Source organism: Mixophyes fleayi, chromosome 4 (genome assembly GCF_038048845.1).
Source record: "Mixophyes fleayi isolate aMixFle1 chromosome 4, aMixFle1.hap1, whole genome shotgun sequence".
Classification (NCBI taxonomy): domain Eukaryota; kingdom Metazoa; phylum Chordata; class Amphibia; order Anura; family Limnodynastidae; genus Mixophyes; species Mixophyes fleayi.
This window is the reverse complement of record NC_134405.1, coordinates 125,176,596-125,189,979: the sequence shown is the minus strand read 5'-3', so window position 1 is coordinate 125,189,979 and position 13,384 is coordinate 125,176,596. Positions and strand designations below refer to the sequence as shown.

The 13,384-nt window shown below is 42.8% G+C and overlaps 1 protein-coding gene across 5 annotated transcripts in view; it reads left to right on the top strand.

Annotated features, from left to right (window-relative positions):
* The window catches only part of SORD (sorbitol dehydrogenase), a 61,235-nt gene that overhangs the window by 19,969 nt on the left and 27,882 nt on the right, over positions 1–13,384 (top strand). For all 5 annotated transcript variants that reach the window (XM_075208140.1, XM_075208136.1, XM_075208138.1 and 2 more), the window contains one exon: positions 4,324–4,483. In XM_075208140.1, the coding sequence (XP_075064241.1) occupies positions 4,324–4,483 (160 nt within the window). The remainder of the gene's footprint in view (positions 1–4,323; positions 4,484–13,384) is intronic.

Sequence of the window (13,384 nt, the reverse complement as noted above, 5' to 3'; positions counted from 1 at the left end):
ATCAAGAAGGGCCCCAGCACTGCAAAGGAGATTGGGCCCCTACACTGCAATTAAGAAGGGCCCCAACACTGCAAAGGAGATTGGGCCCCTACACTCAATCAAGAAGGGCCCCAGCACTGCAAAGGAGATTGGGCCCCTACACTGCAATCAAGAAGGGCCCCAGCACTGCAAAGGAGATTGGGCCCCTACACTGCAATCAAGAAGGGCCCCAGCACTGCACAAGAGAATGGGCCCCCACACTGCAATCAAGAAGGGCCCCAGCACTGCAAGCAACAATGCCCCCCCCCCCCCCTGGACAGCAGATAGATTTTACAAGCAGGTAAATTTTTTGCCATTTACAAACATTTCGTGAACAGTGGCCAAGCATGGACATTTATAAGGTACAAATATTTGTTGGGACTTTGCGTAAATGAGTGTGTGTAGGTAAAGCATCAGAAAACTGAGGATTTCGTCCATGGTGAGTATTTTGTTTTTTTGTTTTTTAATAAAAATCTATGGTGTACATGAGGGTGTTTACTGCATTTCTTGGGGTTTTATACATTTTTAATAAAGATTTGTGGTTGGAATGAGGGTGTTGTGCTTTTATTTAACATTTTGCTTTGTGGAACTACAGATCACAGCCAGCCGTGGGTGTAAGAGCATGTTGGCACTTGTGGTTCTACAAGTGCAAACATGCCCTGGGTGCCAAGGGTACGCTGGTGCTTGTAGTTAGACAAGTAGCAGCATGCCCACACTATTTAGGCCAACATGGCTGGACATGTAGTTCCACAAGTCAAAAATTTTTTTTTGTTTTTTTTCATACAAAATCCCCATTTATTACCCTACTACCCACAGCCCAGGGGTAGTAGGAAGAGCCCTAGTGCTATCGGCACTGGGCTGGGTGTCCCTAAGGGGGTGGCCCGCTTACATTTTTCAGCGGACCACACTCCCTAGGGAATCCAGGCCAGCGCTGAACAGTCTGCGGGTGTTTAGTCATTATGGCCGTGGGACCCAAACTGCGTCCCCCCCCCCCCCCTGCTATAGTGCCTATCAGCCCGGCTGGTTTGCCTAGTGCCGGTTCAATGAAAATAGGGGAACCCTACGCAAAATTTTTCAATGATTTAAACGCACAGCAATAGCCTGCCAGCACTAGGGTTAAGACTAAAGTATAGAATGGGGAGCAAACGCTTTTGGTTTTAAAAAATAAATAAATAACATGCTACTTTTCACAATTTTGATGAGAGCTGCCTGAGGTCAGGCACAACCCCCCCCCCCCCCCCCCCCTAAAAAATAAATAAATAAAGTTTAAATACATGCACCACTAATGGATTTTTTTAAAGGAGGGGGGGACTTTGAAAAAAAAATTACTTATTACACTGTTATTTTTTAAAAAAAATAGTACTTTTCAGTTTTCAGGTTATTTTAATGAACTTTTACACCTATTTTTTCAGTTTAATTTAGATTTTTTTTTAACTTAAAAAATTTTTTTTTTCTTTGAGCAGACCAAGGAGGTGCGAGATGAAACAGCAGATTTGCCTGTTTCACCCACAGCGTTAAAAAACAATTGAATAGCTTTTTCCGCTGAGGGTTTGCATCCAGCCTATACTTTAACATTGACAAACGGTTGGAGCGTGATAAGACCGTTTTGGTAAAAAAAAAAAAAAAAAAGATTAGAATTGCGGGAGAAGTTTCCGCGCTCGAAAAAAAGACTTAACTCGCTCGAAATTACAAACTCGCTAACAATTGAATACCCCCCTATGGAACCCTATGCAACATACTGGTTTGTGCCCCCTTCTCACCACGTTTAAAAAGAAACAAAAAAAGAAAAGAAAATATGCAAATGGACTAGCGCAACTCAGGCACTTCAGAGGCCTAGAACAGGAACCTAGGTTACATAGTGGGTAATCCATTTATGCCTTCTTGCGTATGAGAGGCACCTGATTGTTACCTTGAGCATATATTGTTGTGAAAATACTCTTCTTCACCTGCAGTGGATGACGCGGCAGTGTTAAAATAAGTTAATGGTTGAAATGGTTGTGCAATTACTTTTTTCTTACCTCCAAAGAAAGTTTTAATATGTTAGCTGTGAATAAACACTTTTACCAGGTATATTAAACTTTGAAAGTGTATATTATTTTTGTTTATTGTATAGTGATCCATAAAGCAGTACAACCAAACAGACATTCCACAGACCTTAGACGATGTTGAGCAACAAGCTGAAATTAGAAAGAAGATTATGTTGGATAACTTGATTTAACATTATTATTGAATTCATCAATCTACAGTCTGTAAAGAGCATTTCTTTTTTCAAAACAATTTTTTACTGGGTTTTGAAAAACAAGCATATGTGAAGTACAATGAAAGTTACATTACTCGGCGCCTTTGTACATTTAAGAAGCATTGCGTCACCTGGAGGCATGTAAACGTAACAGCAGCCAAGTGTATCCGAATCTTATAACAGACAACATATAGACAGAAGGGGAATGGGTAAGGTAGAGACAGGGGGGAAGAGGAGAGGGGTACTGAGTATTTAGGTACCGTTGTATTTCTAAATACATTGGATTCTCTCTTAGAGAACCACTGGTATAGCAGAAAACCTTTAGATTCTGACATATGTATAAAATCTATAAACTCCTGGTTAGAGAGATGTTGTGGTGGATACAGTCAAGAATTCTGCTGAATCTGTGAATACTTACCAGTGGCCCCAAATGGTGCAATACATTTCAAATGAGTCCGCTGCTTATAGAAGCATTTCATCCATAGACCTATAGAACTCCAATCTCTTAAACCAGTGCCGGATAGTAAAGATAGATAAAGAGCATTTCTGTTACACAAGAGACTGCATTACATTCTTTAACCAATATATCCCTCCCTACTCCAAGTTCAAAGAAGATTTCATCTATTTTTATATTTATTTTTCAATCATTCTCACAGAGCTGCACAATTCCAGGTTCATTGACAGACCACATTTTGTGCATATTGCACATTACAAGTGTCAGTCACTGAAACATTGATTTTAGTTGCTATACTTTTGATTAATTGAAGCTTTTAACAAGAATAGATCTTGAAGACTAGCAACAAGCCAGAAGTGTGTATTTTCTAGTGACACATATTCAAATAAGCCTCTTCAAATGGATAAGGGATTTCTGGAAAATCCCATTTATGTTGCAGTCCTGTGAGTCATTGTCACACCCACCAGAATATGCAAAGCATGATATGGTTTTATACTGACACATCACATCCAAGTGACAGACTGTTTCTGCAGGTTTGCCTTGGCAGAAAGTCTTCTTATCATATACTCAATGTTCTAATGAGACACTCACTCACAGATATGTTATTTTCGCTATCTACAATTTAGACATGCCCTGGTGGCCCAATTTGACAGAGATATGACACAAGTGGTAGATTCTCCTCTTAAAAACCTCCTGCATACTGTTTCATGCAAGACAATATTTGTACTTTATGCTCTCTTTTTGCCCACACTGTTGCCAGAGGGGTGGGTCCCCCTTAGAGCCAAGTGGGCACTGACCTGGGCGATATCTTTGATGAGGACTGGAGCCTATTGATTGGTTCCTTCATGTCTGTGGTTCCAACAGATGCATTTCTATGTTCTTTACAGAGTCTACTTTACCCCAACTCTACTGCACAAAATGGGACAACGCGCAGCTCCACTGTATGGAGCTGCATCTCCTCCACTTTGGCAGCCGCCTCTGCCCTCTTTGGTCTCACATTAGAAGAGACTTTTAACAAGCCGCTGTTTAAATATACGTTTACCTTAACTTTCCTGGCCAATGTGATCTTGCCAGCGTTTGAATGGCCTCTGAGCCTCCCAGTGTCCACATTTGGATTGCCCTGGTCAATGCTATTTGGAAACATTAATGGTTTATGTATGGGAGCAGAAAGGCCATACACAAGTATCACAAGTTGTGGCATCACTGGTACAAATCCCAGTGTGTCACTCATCCCTATCAGGATGACGATGACGTACTGGTGTAAGCTTGACCCCCTTCGCTATGCATCCCACTCCTGTTCTCTTCATTGGTTCCAAGCCCTGCGCAACGCTGCTATTAGGGTTTTAATGACAGTCCCCTATTATCTTTATTGGTATTGCAATATTACTGTTTCACTGTGTTTAAGGAGTTGCACTAATATGGTCCTACAAACCCTCGCTTTCCTCTGTTCTCTGGATCAACATGTTCATACGGTATTTGCTTATGTTAGAATCTTAGATTTGTCTAGTTAGTTTAGTTATGTAGAAAGTCATTGCATGTTTTGTATCTGTTTGAAAATCCAAATAAAAACACTTTTATTTAAAAAAATATATATTTTGTTTGAACTTTGCAGGTGACAGAGTGGCGATCGAACCTGGAGTCCCAAGAGAAACAGATGAATTCTGCAAAACTGGCCGCTATAATCTGTCACCCACAATTTTCTTTTGCGCTACACCACCTGATGATGGAAACCTGTGCCAATATTACACACACAATGCCAACTTCTGCTATAAGTAAGAAATATGTCAATTTCGGATATATTTAATGTTGTACTGAGTAGGTCTGGAGATTATTATTAAGTGTACCACCAGTTTGTAATCCTACACAGTTATATTTTTCATACACACGCTGTGGGTGGCACATTTCTGTGTGGTGCAATTATAAAATGTAATTTCTGTTCAAAATCATAACTACATGCTCCTGAACCTATTGGTAAATCCAAGTTTCAGTCTTACTCAGTATTAGCCACCACATGAATAAAATATGCACATTACTCTAATACAACTTAAAATCATTAATCATATGTAATATAAGTACAGTCAACAACAAACATAAAATGTAGCCCATACAAATGAATCCAACATTGTGAACTTTACATTTCACATAAATTTTAGTTAAGCATATAAAGCAATAACACATCATGTACACACAAAATACACTTTACATGTCACACTCTCACTTTTTGTGATACTACACTTAAGGGTCATCAAGTACTATAAAGTTCTATATCATATAACACATTATAAGGAAGGTGGGAAGAACAATGAAGTCGCCAATCTGTCGGGCGCCAGATTGCACCTTAAGTCTAACTTTAGCCCATCTGTAAAATTTGTTGTGTGTAAAGAAAAACTATTTATCATAATGTAAGTATTGTATTTTTCTATTAAACTGCACAGAGTGGACACTATATTAGGTACACCAAGTATCTCATGTAACTGACTGAATTATGGGTCTGATTCATTAAGGAATGTAAATGTCGATATATGCCGTATTTTGAGTTAAATTGCTCTGCACATGCCCAGCAACAAAAGAGAACACAAGTGTATGCAATTTGTCTTGGAGTGCAAAGGACACTTATGCCAAGCTCAAGTGCACGCAGCAGTGCCTGAGGTACATGTTTTTTAGACTTATCACTAGCGTGTCAGGTGTAAGTGCCAAGTGATTGTGATTATGGTCATGTATGTATGCTAGAACATGTGTTTACAATCAAGAGCAACTGTAAAAATGCCTTTTATGTACAGTAGACATTAATAACATCATGATAAATGTTTTTCATGGGGGGGGGGGGGGTAAAAAAATAGATTTTATTTTACTGATTTTTCATTAATAACAATAATTAAATACTGCGTTCTGCTAGGACTTTATATTCCACATATGTGTTGTACGTATCCTGCAGTGTATTGTGTCTGTCTGAATACGACCCGGATTCAGCAGGAGACGTTTCTTCAGATCCGCTTGTAGTTGAATATGGGTGTAGGTATGCCTGAATTACATGCGTTTTTAAAAAAACACTTAGAATATGTTTGTTTTGCGTGCCTTAATGAATCTGACCTTGTATGTGTGCAGGTCATGCTATCAAAAGCAGAACGATACATTTTGAGAGACAACGGGCTAGCCAAATATATTTACGTCACTCTGAACATGGCATGATAGTGTGTGATAGTTGCTCTCAAGAATAGCAAAACTAATGGTGTTTCTCCTCTCTTTCATTCTATCTGGTGGACACTGCTACAATGGGGTTGTATGAGGAGCTAGGAGTTGGCACTCAAACAGTTAATTATTTGTTTAACCTACAGACAGACTCTTCCCCTGTGCAACCCCCTTCATCCTCAGTGTAATTAGAGTGCCAAAGGAGTTGGGCTTACTGTGTGCTTCTATGCAGCATTTTCTTACAGACTTAGAGTAATTTCTTTTATTTTCATTTATTTTAACTTTCTTTACTTAAGATTAGGTGCAGGTGCAGCGCTGCTATTACTAGGGCTGTGTTGGAAACACATTTCTTCACAGGATCCCGGCTGCTGCATTGCCAGAGCATGGACGGCTCTGGTACTACAGATCACGATAAGAAGTGACAGGATGGTGACCGGCGCTGCTAGTCAGTAGAGTACGCTGTAGTCCTGATGCACGCCACCATTTTTAGGACGGTACCAAGTTACCCGGTAATGGGAGGGGGAGACTTGGACCACATACACAGATGGGTTAAAGGGCGCTGTGGGCTTATATATAGAAGCCAGAGCAAGAGAGACAAGCGGTAGCGTTAGGCTGCTTGATAAAAAAGACAAGCACACCATAACAGATATTGGAGGAACAAGGAGCAGCAGAAAGAGAGAACACCCCTACAGAAAGTGGCGACTTGGTGTGTTCCTGAAAAATGCCGGAAAATGGCAGCTGCACTGTTATTAACTACTGAGGTAAGCTGTACATTCTCCACGCTGCACATAGACATCTCTCCTCACGCTGTTCAGAGGGTCCCTGGCCACCTAGGAGGGCTAAGTACCTTTCTTATCCTAAAAGACTGTTTTTTTGACAGCTATGTATATAATGTGTTAGAGATGTACACTATATGGACAAAAGTATTAGGCCACACCTGTTAATTATTGAACTCGTCCAAGAAGTGGAAGACCATGTAAAATCATAGAGCGGGGTCAACTACTGCTAAGGCGCATGGTGTGTAAAAGTCGGCAAAGCTCTGCTGATTCCATAGCTGAAGAGTTACGAACTTCCACTGACATTAATGTCATTAATGTAAGCACAAAAACTGTGGTTTGGAGCTTAATGGAATACAAGCCTAACATCACCAAGACCAATGCCAAGTGTCGGTTGGAGTGGTGTAAAACACCCAGACACTGGGCTGTGGAGAAGTGGAAAGGTGTACTGTGAAGTGACAAATCATCCTTCTCTGTTTGAAAGTCAGATGGGCGAGTCTGGGTTTGGTATATATTGAGATTCCGAGCCAGACTTCCTTATCAACATCAGTGCCTGACCTCATAAATGCTCTACAGAATGAATAGGCACAGAAACACTCCAACATCTTGTGGAAAGCCTTCCAAGAAGAGTGGAAGCTGTAATCTCTGCAAAAGGGGGACCAATTCCATATTAAAGTATATGTATTTGAATACAGTGTCATTACAGTCCCTGTTGGTGTAGCGGTCAAGCGTCCTAATACTTTTGTCTATATAGTGTAAGTGCTGCTAGATTACAAGGACTTATAAACGCTATATACAGGTTATACATATACTGTATCCTAAGGTTACTTACTCATAGTATATGCTGGGACTCTACATATCACCTTGTCCTCTGTCCATACCTTTACTAAGGTTAACATTTTTTCGTCCTCGGACGCCAGTTTTGGCCACAGTGTTTTTCATTCCGGGCTATCAGAGCGGTCCCTCCCTTAGGGGGCTGCTTTACATCGACCGACCCCATGGTAGCAGTGCCCCCCAGATAGGATGAAAGAGATAGGAGGATTTTTATACTTATGATAAATCATTTTCTCTGAGTCCATCTGGGGACACTGCGGTCCCTTCCTTCTGCTCTTTTCTCAGTTGTCTTACCATTCCTTGGGGCTTTATAAATACACTGAGGATGGAGAGGGTTGCAGAGGGAAAGAGTCTGTCTGTAGGTTAAACAAATAGTTAAGTGTTTGAGTGCCAACTTTTAGCTCCCCTCATACAACTACATGTTAGCAGTGTCCTCCAGATGGACTCAGAGAAAAGGATTTATCGTAAGTATAAAAAAAAAATCCTCCTTTCTCTTTACTGCCATTGGGGGACACTGCGAGACATTGGGGTGTAGTAGTGGCTCAGGAGTCTTGTCACTTTAACTGTAAAGTCTTTTGGACTCCTCCCCTGCTATGCCCCTCCTCTCCAGAGAGATCCTCAGTTTTTTGTAAGTGACTGGGGAGTCCAGGTCACTAGAGTATAGGCTCCTGCCTATACTCTGTTAGTGCAGGTTTTTTGCATTGCTGAGGAGTGTTTATAGTTTGAGAGACTTTCAAGTTTGGGAGTCTCCAGTACTTATTATCCTCCCTGTTTGTCTGCCTTACTTTTAATAATAATAATTATAATAAGCAGGACAATGGCGGAGAAGGGGACAGCAAAAGGCAAGGGTCACTCTGTGCCTTCTGTAATGTATTATGCTTGTTCTAAATGTAACATGAAACTTTCCGTTGGACACTGTGACAAAACGAGTATGATATGTGAATTATAGCAAATACTTTGTATAGCCCTTCTTTTGTTTCCCCAGCTCATCAGACTACAACTGCATTGTCCAATTACATGTGGTTAAGGGGACATTGTAATTCAATTTAAATATGTATATTTTGTATTATATATTGATGACTTGAAGTAATGTTATTCATTGTCCTTAAACTGAAGCCAGGAGGGTTATGGGTAAAGATCAGGTGGTGTCTAGGATACAGGTGAGAGGGCTTGAGCTGCATTCATTCTCCCCCCTCCTTCCTCTACAGGAAGCATGGAACAGCTGGGGACCCTGTGACATCACAAAGTAGTGTAAGGGGTTAATTTTAGGAGGGGCTCACTGCTACCTTATCCTTGGAAGTAGGGGAAGCCAATTAAGCATCAATTGTTCTCCTTAGGACTAGTCCAGACGTTCTGTCTGCATCCCAGCAGGGGGCTTCTGTGAAAGGACATCTCATCTCCACTGCCCTGTCCAAACCCCCTAGTCCTGCACTGGCCAATGGGGAAGTAGAATAGATGCAGGGGTTTGTCCAGGGAGGGGAAAGACTGTGGAAATTAGACCTGTGATATATAAGGAACAACTCCAGGGGGGAGGGGTGTTCATGCTTGGATTTCATTCAGGAAGGTGCAAGATGGAGTTTTGAATTGTCGTTTTCTAACTCAAGTCTATATATGCAGCTGAGAGGGATCCATGGGTCATGAAGTCTGGACAGCAGGTGACTATATCTCCTTAAGTTATTGGGGTAAGGGACAGATGATGTGGTAAATCAGCCTGGCATTTATTTACTGTGTGTACATAATATTGTAGTGTGATTTGTATGACAATAAATATACTGTTGTATGTTTATAACTGCATTTTGCCTGAGTGACCATACGAATCCTAGAAGGTACTGGGTAGCACTGGGCCAGATAAACCCGGTATCTTCACATTTTTGGTGGCAAGCAGTGGGGTCACTCAGTCCCAGGTCCTATCTGGGTAGAGCTGCAGGGGAACTGTATCGTGATACATTCCAGGGCTCTGCAAAGCAGTTAGCACTAGAAACCAGTTACCACATTATCCTGAACTTACTCCTAAAGGCTTTAAGGTAGAAAGTGTCACGAAAAGCGTTGTGGGCTTTAGGCGAGGGAAGATGCCGTCTAAGTGCCGATTTGATAAGGGGAAGCGCACCCCGCCAGAGGAGAGCGGAAGATGGAACCGTGTCTCAAAGAGAGGAAATCACAGTGAGGTGATCCCTGGAAGTAAAATGGGTGTGAGCTCTAGGAACAAGAGAGCAGATCACAGCCCAGTGTTGAAAAAGTTCCCAAAGGAAGGGATGAAGCAGTCCAGTACAACCAGGAGAAAGGTGTACTGGGATGAAGGACTGTGGGAGTGTCTGCAGGATGGGGATATGGATGTGTTGCACCACCCCACCACAATGCAGCACATTTTGGATTATTGGGATGAGGAGTGCCCAAAGATTATTATGTGGGAAGGAGCCAGTCTACAGGAGAAATTGGAGAACCTGTTGGATGTGTTCCTAATGTTGAAAGAGGAGGCAAGTGCCTGTAATTTTCAGGATGAACCAGCATGGGATGATTTTACACATGAAGTTATTTGTACTATGCAGAATCTGGCCAAGGGAGAATCCAGATACAACAATAATCAGCAGTACAAACAAGACGTAAATGGACTATTACAGCACAGGGACATGCCTGATGAATCCCCTGCAAATGTATTAATAGAATCTGTCCCATTAGCAGATTCTACAGATCCACTAGAGACAATGAGTATGGAGGAGCTGATAGTGGAATGCCAGATCCGGGGTGTACCTTACCTGTACTGCACACACATGGATATCCTGAAACGTTTGTTAAAAGATCAGGAGAATCCCGTCAATGCCTTTAGTGTTTATAGAAAATGGATGCTCACTTTAGGTCCCCACATACCTCTCTGGGAACAAATGCAATGTCTGCAACAGAGTTTTGAAGAAGCAGAGGATGAGGTATGGCGGCAAGGATTTACGGACACTGAAATGTGGCAGGATCAGTGTTATCGAGTGAATACTGAAAAATGCCAATTGGAATATCTTTTATCACACTCTAAAAAGATGGCTGCTCAGTCTGTTAATCAGGGGGAGGTCCATCCCAGTGGATTAAATACAGTTGCCCAAGCTACTATCTTGGGGGAGACTGGAGAAGAACTGCTTGGTGAGGATGTTGTACCTCTGACTACTCAGAAAGGATTAGGAGAAATTCTCCCATTTGGTGACTTGGATGGAAAAGAGCTACCAAGTAAGTACCATGTAGTAGCATCTTCTGATAATTTGCCAGTGTTATTGGAACCTGAGACTGTGTCTGAGTTAGAACAGAATTACAGAAAAGACCAGTTATCCATCCCTGTTGTGCCTGAAAAGAATTTGTTTAATGAAGTAACGCAGGATACCGCATGTGTGCTCTCCGGGGCAAGTGATGTACAGCTTTACCCAATTGTGACAGAAGAGAATCATAAACTTGCGCAACATATGATCTCAGCAGAAATCATGTTTACAGACTGTAGGACAGAATTAATGGGAGAGGATAAAGGAATTGTCATGTCAGAGGCCACTACCATGGGGCCCTGGGAAAATTACACTTATGCCTTCCCCTATGCAGAATTGGCAGATGAGGAGATGTTGACTGAGTGGGTGTCTGAGAGGGCACCAGTACAGCAAGATTCACCAGCCCCACCAGCTTTGATGCATCGCACTCCGGCTCCAAATCTGGGAATCCAGGACCCAATACCAGAGGCCTGCACTGGACCATCCACTTTGCTTTGCTGCCAGGAGGACAAGTCTGTGTCCAATGAGGATTCACACTACCCCGATGCGCCAGAGGCGAGGGAAGTAGTGCAACAGTTGGATGTGGTAGCAGGGGAGGGGAGATGCACACAAACATACTTACAGGGGCACCCACATGTGGTTTGGGAGGGGGACAGAGGATTCCCCATAAGCAAAGAATTAATGGAGCCCCCACGCTTGCCTGCCACTGGGCAGTTGTCCCTTGAGTGTTTGGGGGAGGGGGGATTGGATCTTTGCCAGAAACAAACGGACAAGGAGCCAGAAAGTTTGCCTGCCACTTGGCAGTTTTCACTTGAATATGTGGGGGAGGGGAGCATGGTCTCCAGAAACAGAGGACAGGCCAAGGGACTATTTGCAGTTGGGCAATTAAGGGTGGATAAGGCACACAAGGGATGTTGGACTACAACTCTCCTACCATGGATGTGTGCACAGGAGTGGCCCAGTTTTATTGTTGTCTCATCTTATGACACAGGGCAGCATAAACCCCCACTCCAGCTGAGTGGGAAGATATGCCTGCAGCCATGGGACCCTGGTGGGAGATTGAGGAACTGTGTACTGCTGTCTACCTTGCCATCAGACCCAGGAGAAACCACAGCAGGCCAGAAACTTTGGACTTGGAAGAAATGATTACTTGGGGCTAGGGAGCCACTGGGAAACAAGGGCTAAAAAAGTAGGGGAGGAATGTGACAAAACGAGTATGATATGTGAATTATAGCAAATACTTTGTATAGCCCTTCTTTTGTTTCCCCAGCTCATCAGACTACAACTGCATTGTCCAATTACATGTGGTTAAGGGGACATTGTAATTCAATTTAAATATGTATATTTTGTATTATATATTGATGACTTGAAGTAATGTTATTCATTGTCCTTAAACTGAAGCCAGGAGGGTTATGGGTAAAGATCAGGTGGTGTCTAGGATACAGGTGAGAGGGCTTGAGCTGCATTCATTCTCCCCCCTCCTTCCTCTACAGGAAGCATGGAACAGCTGGGGACCCTGTGACATCACAAAGTAGTGTAAGGGGTTAATTTTAGGAGGGGCTCACTGCTACCTTATCCTTGGAAGTAGGGGAAGCCAATTAAGCATCAATTGTTCTCCTTAGGACTAGTCCAGACGTTCTGTCTGCATCCCAGCAGGGGGCTTCTGTGAAAGGACATCTCATCTCCACTGCCCTGTCCAAACCCCCTAGTCCTGCACTGGCCAATGGGGAAGTAGAATAGATGCAGGGGTTTGTCCAGGGAGGGGAAAGACTGTGGAAATTAGACCTGTGATATATAAGGAACAACTCCAGGGGGGAGGGGTGTTCATGCTTGGATTTCATTCAGGAAGGTGCAAGATGGAGTTTTGAATTGTCGTTTTCTAACTCAAGTCTATATATGCAGCTGAGAGGGATCCATGGGTCATGAAGTCTGGACAGCAGGTGACTATATCTCCTTAAGTTATTGGGGTAAGGGACAGATGATGTGGTAAATCAGCCTGGCATTTATTTACTGTGTGTACATAATATTGTAGTGTGATTTGTATGACAATAAATATACTGTTGTATGTTTATAACTGCATTTTGCCTGAGTGACCATACGAATCCTAGAAGGTACTGGGTAGCACTGGGCCAGATAAACCCGGTATCTTCACAGACACTCAGACCGAAACGCCCTTTGCGCAGCTTGTACTGCGGACGCTCAGAGGCGAGACGGCTCAGCCCAGGAGGGATCTTCTGCAATGGTAGAACCGCCCTGGATGCAGTTCTTTTCTTCGACTATGGAAAAACTGACGACCGTGATGCTGCGGGTGAACACTACCCCACTTACACTTGCAGGCAGCCAGTCTGACGAGAATGCTTCCACATCACAGGCAGGGTCTACCCACAGGAAAGATAGGCTAGTATCTATTTCCCAGAGGGGTAAAAGGGCCATTACTGAGGCAGGTCTGGAAATAGATCAGCTCTCTGATCTCTCCTCAGCCGAGGAAGGTGAGGTAGATATAGACCCGGAAGCGGAGGCTCTCTATGATTCTGACTCTGGCTCTACAAGTGTGGATAGTCTTATTTTGGGAATCAGGCATGCCTTAGGGTTGGCTGATCCGGAGCCCGCAGCACCTAAGGGTATCTCCTTATTTAAA